The sequence below is a fragment of the Centruroides sculpturatus genome, unplaced genomic scaffold (assembly GCF_000671375.1).
Source record: "Centruroides sculpturatus isolate CEXI.00-Female unplaced genomic scaffold, Cexi_2.0 scaffold1, whole genome shotgun sequence".
In the NCBI taxonomy this organism is placed as follows: Eukaryota; Metazoa; Arthropoda; class Arachnida; order Scorpiones; family Buthidae; genus Centruroides; species Centruroides sculpturatus.
Genome location: NW_019384326.1, coordinates 2,154,064 through 2,164,824, shown reverse-complemented (window position 1 = coordinate 2,164,824; position 10,761 = coordinate 2,154,064). Strand labels below are relative to the sequence as shown.

At 29.9% G+C, this 10,761-nt stretch overlaps 1 protein-coding gene across 1 annotated transcript; it reads right to left on the bottom strand.

The window, feature by feature from the left end:
* Positions 1–1,455: 1,455 nt before the first annotated feature.
* On the bottom strand, positions 1,456–9,858 carry LOC111627987 (phosphomevalonate kinase-like). The gene is made up of 4 exons (XM_023371698.1): positions 9,659–9,858; positions 5,027–5,090; positions 3,135–3,426; positions 1,456–2,769 (listed from the first exon to the last, which is right to left on the bottom strand). Exons 1-4 carry the CDS (start codon positions 9,745–9,747, stop codon positions 2,609–2,611), a joined length of 606 nt encoding a protein of 201 aa, XP_023227466.1. The 5' UTR covers positions 9,748–9,858; the 3' UTR covers positions 1,456–2,608.
* Positions 9,859–10,761: the final 903 nt, after the last annotated feature.

Genomic DNA, 10,761 nt, shown 5'->3' with positions numbered 1-10,761 from the left:
ATATAAAAACAATCTATCACCTTGAAGATGAATGATAATATGTATATGTCCTTGTAATTGGAAAAATATATTTATATAAGACTGATAAACACTATTATATATATTTAATTTATGGTTTCATTGACATTTGTAGTAACTTCTGATTCAAATAAATAATAAACTCAAGAAATTAATAATATTTTCAAGACTTTTAACAATAAACACTGGAAAATAATCTAATATACTTCGAGATAGATAACGATACATTTTCTGTTGTTTAAATATGCTACAATATTTACTAAAATTAAGCATGTAATAAAGAAAACTGTTGACTCAATGTTTAGTCTATCCTGTTCAATGCTTTTCAGTAAACTGCATATTCAGTTTAAATAATATATGCATGTACGACAGAAAGTTAAGTGATAACTTTATTGCAACACTATGTTAGGGGACTGTACTAAAAAATTTTTGAATGTGAGACCAAGATTAAGAAACTGTTGAAAAATAAAAATGTCTGGCAATATTAGCTATAATTTAATATAACAATAAAATGCAATAAATATACAAAATCAAAACCCACAATTTAACTTTGATACATTTAGTTTATCTTGTATTTAATAATTGTAGTGTCAGTGACTTATTTATTGTGTTATCAGTTGCAAAATATTTAAAAGCTGTTCCATATAAAGATGAACATTTTACTAAAATCTCATTTAATGAATTATTTTGATATAGTAGAAATGTTCTTTCTATACAGGGTTTCTCCAAAGTCACTTTGTGTTTTGGCGACATTAATTTTTTTTTTTTTTAAATGCTATGCTGTTGTAAAGATATGCAGCTTTAGTGCAAATCTGTATACAGTATTTACAAAACCTTAATTGGTTTATGTCAAATTCTGTGTAATTGTTAAATTTTCTATTCAGACCCATGTCACTGATGGTGAATGTGGAAGAATGTGTTTATGATAATATGCAAGATAAATGGCTTGAAATGCAAGAAAACTGGAAATAATTTTAAGAGAAAATTGCATAAGAAAGGTCTAACAGACAAGATTATTTGTGACTTGGTATACTGGAAAGTGTTCCAGGAAGTAGGTTATTGTTTTGAGTTCCATAGAGACATTGATGATTGCCATGTGGAGTACTAATTTTTCGCAGCATGTACTTTGAAATAAATATATTTTTCAAAATAGATAGTGACCTTTGAGACACTCTTTATACCAACTGCAATACGTTCAAAGTATCTGTCTTAAAATAGTGACTTAATCAATTCATATGTGTTATAACACAGAAAATGATAGTTTAAATTAGTAAATTGTTTTAATGTTTAATAAATTTTAATGAGAAATATGATTTTTCTTAATAATTACAAAATGAAACCCATGATTCTTGTGTTACTTTAAGTATATAAATTTAAATAATTTATTAACAATAATAAAAGTGTATACAAATTTATTTTACAATGAAGTAACATTATTATTATTATGCAAACGTTAATCTTAAAATAGATATACTTCACAATTTTTATTTGAATATAGACATCAATAACAAAAGCTAGCATATATAAAAAATAACTATGTATATAATGAATACAGTAAACCCTATCTAAAATGGAATCTGAGTAAAAGGGAAACCTGCCTAAACAGAAAAAATTCATTGGAGTGTAGTGATCTTTGTTAAATTTTATTGTAAGATGAAAACTTGTCCTATGTGGAAATGGAATGGGTTTGAATGTATGAAAAATGTAACTTAACTAGGATAAAGTGTAAAATTAAGTAGACAAATAAGTAAAATTACCTACAGGTATAATGATCATCATAGAGCACGACAAACCATATTCTTACAATGAATCGAAAACTTGTTAGAGAAAAGAAGGTCACGTGACAAGGGAACATATGGACTAAGGTCTTTGTTGACATTAACCAGGGGCAGAATCGAATACTTTCAGGAATCAAATGAGTTTCTAAGAACAGAGTTCTCGAGAACAAGCAATGGATGTAATTTGTGAAAAAATGAGAATATGATAGCACAATACTGCTAATTTGTCTTGTATGGAGTAGTTATTAACTAACTAGTATTGAGTATTCAAAAACAAGTTGATTAGTATGTTAATAATTACAGAGATTCAAGTAAGTGGCTACTTAGAGTATTCTTTGAGAAGTCAGATTACAGAATAATTTGGGTCTGTGTATTCCTGTAATGTAATTAAAATTCAGCAGAGCAATACACTAATTTTTGTTACTCAAATTGGCTTGTTTGCTGTTGTGTAAGTTCATGAGGATCACATCCTAAAAGTATTTAAATACTTAGCACAAATTTAGGAAAATAACATTAACTTTTTGCAATTGAACAGTACTCAATTCTTGGATTTGAATACTCCCATCTTTAGTCGGAATCATTTTGGATTATGCCAGTAACAAAATTGTTTTACACACATTAAATTGATTTTACTATAAAAAATGAATGTAACTGTGTTACATTCATCTGGTTTAGTTTAAAGAATACAATATTAAAACCTGTTCAAAATAGAAAAAATAATTTGGTATTGCGCAATTCTGATTTACACAGGTTTCACTGTACAAATAATATAAAATAAACTAAATCATTCAATAATACTGGAGCCACAAAATTCAAGAATCACAGCTATCTTCCAGATTTAGTGGTTGAATTAATTTGTCAAATATTAATGATAGGCACTTCTCTAATTCTTTGTTGTCACTGTTGTTAGAAATTATATAATCCCAATTTTCTACATCGTCCAAGTCACATTCTGATGCAACATCATCCACTCCTATGATTAATTTATATAATAAAACATTCCATTAATTATTTTAAAAAATGTGAATGCATTAATTAATTTATGGAGAAAAAGCAATACAAAAAATACTTTAAGACACTCATACTTTTATAATGAGTGTTCCTGAGGACGAAAATCATGGTTTGAAAACATTAGGACATATTGTATTTTTGTTGATTTTAGTTAAGAGATGGTGCCTAACATCTACCTCTAGTAGCAAATTACCTAGTATTAATCATTAAATTAGTAGAGTTACAGCCCAATTATTTAAGGCGATCATTTGGTTATGATTTTATCTCTATTAAAGCATCTCTCATATTGTTTTTTCCTATAAATAGAGGTAGTTGATTATAAATTACCTTTTGTAAATTCCCAACCACGTAATCTTCTCGTCGTTTCGGATGCAAATATTCGCACTAGATATGTTACTTCGGGATAAGTCTTTTTAAAGAAATCTAAGTCTGTCTTCCTTCGAGCATCAGAAATAACCCAAACTGCCTTTTCTTTTGCTCCATTCTGGGCAATGGAGAGACGACAAAAATATCCTGGATCCTTTTCCCTTATAGAATCACTCCATCTAATCATGCTGAGTCTATAATTTTCTTTATAGGTACTAGAATCTAGAAGTCGATTATAGTCAAGGTTGTGATCCTAAAATATTAAAAATTAAATAATTATTTTTTTCTATTAATCTTTAGATCTTACATTAAATTAACTAAATAATCAGTTTAAATAAGAAATCAATTCCACTAAATAAATTTGAAATGATTTCAAAACCTTTATAGTCCAGCAATAATTTTTAATGAACAAACATTTTCAACCATCTTACATTTATTGTTAATTTTCATATTTAAATGCTTATCTTTACTCTATTATATGCCTATGTAGCTCTCTAAATTGTTTTATGTTCTGGAACCTAATCATAAAGCTGGCCATTTAAGATGATTGAAAACATTTGTTTATTAAAATATAAATTTCAATTTTTTCATTGCTAGTGTGGAAGAATATAGAGTTTTAAGGATAATCACTTCATTCCATTTCATTATGAAATCTTTGCACTATCATGGACAGTACTGTGTTACAGTGCCCTTTTTCAATGCTATTTCACCTTACTCTTGCTGATAAAGGTTTCTCAGTAAGAATAAGAAAATTAAGTAAATTTATTAACTATTTCTCACTGCTGGCATTTGATTTATATTGTTAAATGATTTGTGAAATAGTTCTTTCACTTCTACACTGGACTTACTGATTTACTGATGCCAGTGACAAATTTCACAGGTAAACAAATGCTTGTTTACCCATGAAATTTGTCACTGGGCAGAGGTGAGGTTTAATGAGGTGTGACTTCTGAAATACTGGATGATTGTAACTAAATTACAGGTAACCCTTGTATAACATGATACTTGTACAATGCAATTTAAATACAAGAGTTCATATGTAATCAACTGTTTACATTATTCTAGTAAATGTTTTTCTAGCTACTACAGCATACTTTGCCAATGTAGATTGTCCAATTTTCTCCCATATGGTGATAGATTTTTATTTTTTATGGCATCTTGTTAAAAAATACTATTCTGTGCTATTAAGAATGTAATTTTATACACAAGAAATTCCCTTTGACATTTTGTGTATAAGCTGCTGCTATAATTTTCTTTTATTCTTTCAGTTGTATACTTGAAAATAACATTTAATTAGATAATAAGTGTGGACAAGTTAAATGAAATCTTCTGAATTACATAAAACACGGTAATTAATTATAGAGAGGCAGAAACATTCTCCCATGGCTGGAGATCTTTATTTCATACCCCATTTTAAAGATTCAATTTCATCCTGAAAACCTAAATGATATCATCTAAATTAAGTAATAATATTATTATATTTGTAATTATTTTAATACAAAAATATGATATGGGATTTCAACAGGTCCAAACTGAAGATACAGAATATTAACACCAATCTTTAACTTCAGCCAACGAATCTTAATATCAATGATGGACCACGTGAATCTTTTTGATATATTATTCCTCCATTGGAATATGCTAGCTCTAACAAGACATTTGAGATGGAGTATTTGAATTTCACAGGATTGTTCCATTGCCAGAATGTGCTGTTCGAAAAATACTAGTTAATGTTTGTGTCAGAAAATGATGTTTAGAAGCACTGAAGATGGTCATTAAAAGATTGAAAAGGTTCTGCTGCTACAATTTGTTGGCTGAAGTTAAAGGTTAATATTTTAATATGAATACAATACCTTAGCATATTGTTCTTTTAAAGGTGCAGAAAGCCTTAATAATGCACAGTTTTTCTCTCCAATCCTGTAATCAATAATTAAAATTATTATAAGAAAAATATGTTGGTAAAATATACTTAAACAAACATTGAATCATTTTATATTCAATATATTTTTATGCAATCATGCTAGTAGATTCCTAAAAGATTGCATTATTGCTAGTATATTAACAATTGTGATGTTTTTGGGATGTCAGTAAGCATAAATTTAAAGAAAAAATGAATATATTTTAAAACATATTAGACAACTGCACCAGTAAAGATTTAAAAAAAAGTTCAGATGAAGCTGTAGATGTCACTCCTTTTGTTGAAAGGTTAAACTTTACTTATCCTGCTGATAAGTTTCTAGTTTTGTTGGAGCCAACTAGATCATGTCAAAAATATAAGTGATTAAATGAAAAAGTTTGTTTGCAAAGAATAGACCTGTGATGCCATGAACCAGCTATGCTTTGCTACTATCCTGCTATACATCACAAGAAACTCTTTGAACATCTATTTACTACAGACTAGATAACAAAACTCCTCACAAATAAACTTTTCATTTGATCACCTTGTATAATTATATTAGTAAAAAATCCAATAATAAATGAGATTAATGTTTATATAAAGATTGTAAAAAAAAGAAGCTTTGGTAAAGAGATTAATACAATAAAAAAAAACAACATAACATGGAGATAAACAATATACTTTTAACAGTGGGTAACAGCTTGAGTAAACATGAATGTTTTTGACCATAAACGGTACTTTTTATATCTGAAGATGGCCTGATTAACCTGTATTATTTGCTTCATGAAGTGCAAAGGCATTCTTCAAATGTATTTATTATGCTGCTATCTTCCCAACAACAAATTTTTTGAAAATTAAAAGCACTTGAAGAACAGCTTATATCTTATATATCTTTTATAGTTTTCAACTTAATTAAAGCATCTTTTTCATTACTATTTTGGAATGGAATATTTTTTGTTGTTCATATAAATGATTTTCAACCATTTTGCACTTGTGACACACACTTTTATAATCATGTGATGAGTGCAACACAGTTTATTAATTATATAGCACTAGCCAACAGGTTGATTACAATTGATCAGTATATTAAGGAGTGACTTTCATTTGAAGTCAAAATATCAAAACATTATTCATATAACCAATAATAGTAACTCACTGGTAGTTAATAACTCCTGCAGATAATTCTCCAAAACCATACTTCTTTTATCCACTTGCCCTATTTTTTAGACACAACGTTATGTCCTTGCTTGTACTTGTCAAGCCTGTGGTAATGACTGATTTTTAATCAATAACATATACTCTGAATATCTAAATGATTCTACCATATAACATCATCTCAAAAATAACATTAAAACAGGGCTGTGGAGTCGGAGTCGTGGAGTTTTGGTGTTTTAGCCGGAGTCGGAGTCGGAGTCGGATGGTAAGGAAAAGTCGGAGTCGGAGTTGGAGTCGGTAGATTTTTATGCGACTCTACAGGCCTGGCAGGGCTGTGGAGTCGGAGTCATGGAGTTTTGGAGTTTTAGCTGGAGTCGGAGTCGGATTGGTAAGGAAAAGTCGGAGTCAGAGTTGGAGTCGGTAGATTTTTACGTGACTCCACAGCCCTGCATTAAAATGATATTAACTGAATTCGACCTATAGTTAAATGATAATTCTTTCTTTAAGTCTGTACTCATTAAATGATAAAAATAATCACCACATTGTGTTGTTTGCACAGTATTTTTTAAGGAGTTGAAGAATTGCTGTGAATCTGGTGTTGCTTGGCTTTAAGTGGTAGGGGATTGGTAAGTTTGGATTGGGAGAGGGCAATAAAAACAATGGCATTAATAACTAAAATGTACATTTATTGACCTGAGTATTTACAATAATGAAACTGCAATGTTATATTAATGCTTGCTCAGGCTTTAGGGATGGTTTGGGTGGGAATCCCACAATATTTTTTCTAAGGGTGTCAAAGAATATTCACACCCTTAGAAAACAATTTCTAAGGGTGTGAATATTTCAAACAGATTCTATTTTAAAACAATAATCATTGTTATGAAAACTTCTATTAACTAATTATAAATACTATGATTTATTCTGCTATATACATCAGAAATGTAAATAAATCTTAGGAACTTTCATATCTTTCAGCATCTTTTTAAGTTTTAAAAAATTAATTACAAATTTCTTGATAATTTCATAATCAAAAAAGTTTAGAGATTTCAATTTCTTTGTGATAAATGAATTGGTAACTGATATTCTAGAAAAATATTTAATTTAGATAATTTTCATTTTCTTATCATGTACTTTGAATAATGATAAATATTAAATGAATGAATGATTACTTCGGACTTTTTTAAAAAATGAAATTTACAATTTTCGTTAAATTACAACAATTTTTAAATACTTGTAATTAGATATTCATTAAAGAAAAAATTACACAAATGACCCCATCTGGATTTTTTTGTTTGGAATCATCTTAAAGCATTGGTGTGATGTATATTCAGTAACATCATGCGATGTTGATGAACTGGAGTCAGACATATGAAAAGCCTGTAAAATGGTGACACCAGGAATGTTATGTGCCATCTACAGCATCATGTTTAACCATCAATATCTTTGTATTACTGGTTGTTTTGAGTATGTTTGCTAATAAAATAAAGCTCACTTTTGTATCATTTTTTGCATTTTTTTTTTTTTTTTTTTTGTTTGGAGTTTCTTTTTTTTTTAGTTTTTTTTAAATCAATTCCCTTCAGGTATTTTAGCACTGGAACAAGCACACACTGCATGCATACATTCATGCAATGTTGGAAGGATCTCTTTTGCTCCTAGATAGATGTTTAAGTGGACATCCTTCTCCTTTGAAATCCTGTTAGGATTATAATCCTCCCTATACAGGCAAAACAAAATCAAAAGAAATTGTGAATTTTTGGATGGAACTTTGGAGCAGGATATCTTGTAAAGAGATGCTGAAGAGCAACTCTTCAAATGATATCTTACTCAGGAGTTTTCCTTACACACTTTCTGATTTGTTCTTATGTAAAATTAGTACTAATTTTTTAAAGGTTCCTTCAAGAATCATATAATCTTTAAGTTAAATATATTAATAAATATTTCAATTTATCTGTGGTATAACATCAAGTAGAGTAACTGGGGGTCCAAATTAGAATATAAATCACAAAAGTTAATTTAACAAAAGTAATTATTATAAAACTAGCAGAATACATTAATCTTTTAACGTCAAATTCCAGTAAATTTAAAAGAAGCACTATCCTCTAAATACGTTATTTTTTTGTATAAAATCAAATAAACCATATTTTATATTAAACCACTGTATTTAATGGAAAATCTATAATTGGATGACGGCCATACCAGCGATGAATTATTGCTTTTGTGCAAAATTTCAGTCATTCCTATACCACTATGAATGTATCCCCTAGTGCCGTGCAGGGCCTTTGAGAGGGGAAGGGAACTGAAGCTTTTTTCCCCAGGCATGGAGAATACTTAGGGGCCACAGTAGTTCCTAGTCCTATAAAGTTAATGTTATTTTTACTGACAGAAAATAAAATCTTTGACTGCTTCTTATCAATAAAAAAAATTCTATGTATTTTGTTTGTTCAAAAAAAAAATGTCTAAAGAGAGCTGGCTCTACACCTGGACCCCATACAAGCTCTCGATGGCCCAGGTGCTGTGGCATGTAAACTCTGAAATAATATATAGACACGTATATTTAACACATTACAATTTTTTCCCCTAAACTTATACCTTTGACATTTATTTATTTATAAAAATAAGTAGGGCTAAGACTTACTCCCTAATTACACTAATAGCATTATGCATCAATCTCGTGCACTAAATAGGCAGGAAGGTGCCGTACAGTGGCCCTTATGCAAAATTTATATGCCACCCTAGAATTATTATAGTTATAATGTTTAGCATTAATTGGTTATTTGTAACAGTAACTAGAAATAAGTATAATTTAAATAAATATAGAAATCTTTAAGTGCATTTATTATTCTTATAATTCTTAAAATAACTTTCTGTGCTTTCACGTTAACAAAATCTTGAATAAGCGTGCTCAGTGCCGATTTCGATGCAGGATTTCTAGCGAAGGATCCATAGCTGTGGAACTCTGCAAGAGCCCGAGGTACATCACAGCGTGTGAGTTTTGTAGTCCACAAGAAATGTCGAGAACTACCGATATGTAGTTAGTTCCGTTTCATTTATTTGGTCGTGTAAGGCTGCAACTATGAAGACGTGATTAAGCAAATTTTCTGAGCGAGCGAGAATATGTGGCGAGACACAATAAATATCAAACCCTGTCAGATATGTGTGAGAACCAGAAATTTGCTCATGCCAGTGAGATTTCTCGCTTCTCACTTGTGCATGTTTTTCTTTGTGAGAACTGTATCGCTCACAAACTCTCACTCTCTACTAAATTTGAGTCTGCGTAGTCACACCCTAAGGATGCATACAATCCTAGGATGTGTCTAAGATGCCACCAAATCTTGCCTAAATTAATGCTTCATATGTAATTGACATTTTTTATGGCTTGTATGACTGACACGTGTTCACTATAAACAATATAAAAAAACCTTTACCAAATTACCTTTTATGTAGAATATTAGTAATATAATCTTTTCCAGATTTCCTCTTACCACTAAAAACAAGGATAAGTTTTGGAAAATCGGTGGCCATTTTAAAACGATTACAATACAAGAAAGAATCAATTTAAAATTACTTAATACAATAACAATAAACCACGTGTAAAGATGTGTTTAAATTTGAAAAACGTAAACACAAAAGACCCTGACGGTACAGGAAATAGATAATTGAAAAAAAAAAATTAATGTATTATAAAAGCGAATATTTTTATAAANAAGAGTAGATTACTCTTGTACTCTAAATAATACTTGTTTGTACAGCACTCAACAGCTGTAATGTAAAAATAGACAATACAGTGTAGGCTATTTGATTTAATAAGAATCTTAATTAGCTTTAATAAAATGAATTCCTTCATAAATGTTAATAAAGTAATACTATATAATAATTGATTGCTAGTGATATGATTTATTATCGATCTAAATTCTTTTACTTGGCTATAGCACATTTACTATGCTTAAAAATCCCACTTAAAACCAATATAAACATAGGATGATACAGCCAGTGTAGCACAACGATTGACAGCAGCGCCTCTTGCGGCAACCTCTAATATAGGGACAGAAAATAAGCTCGATTTCGAAACTATATTTTCTAGCCACTGTAAGCAGGATAAGCAAATGCTTTGTCAGCCCGCAAGTATATCGTGGGAATGCTTGCAATTTTTTAAATATGAGTTTTATACTAAATTATTATATAAATATCGTAACTTTCTATTGTACTGTATAATTGCAAACATTTTACAAAATTTTAGATTTAAAATTAAAAACCAATCTCAATTTTGTGATTTTATATTTGCACACTTGCTAGGACACGGGGTTTGGTTTATTTCATTACGGCAACGTGACACGTGGGCGATTTGCTGAGTGGCATGCCTTCCGGGAGGACCGGGTTTGGCGGCACAATTGCAGATGTGAATGACACCATTGGGACCATAACAGAGTTGTAGACCATATCCATAGGAGCAAAAAAAGTCAAAGGAATCATACTTCTACTGGTTACCGTGCCTACAACATAACTTGCTTGCAGACGTTTGTTTGCAAGCAAGTTGGC

Excerpts from the sequence above, each read along its gene's own strand:
- LOC111627987 (XM_023371698.1), bottom strand. The coding sequence starts at position 9,747 with ATGGCCACCGATTTTCCAAAACTTATCCTTGTTTTTAGTGGTAAGAGG. Across the intron at positions 5,091-9,658 it reads ACTAATATTCTACATAAAAG|GATTGGAGAGAAAAACTGTG; the intron begins GTAATTTGGTAA and ends TATTGATTACAG. Across the intron at positions 3,427-5,026 it reads TAAAAGAACAATATGCTAAG|GATCACAACCTTGACTATAA; the intron begins GTATTGTATTCA and ends TTAATATTTTAG.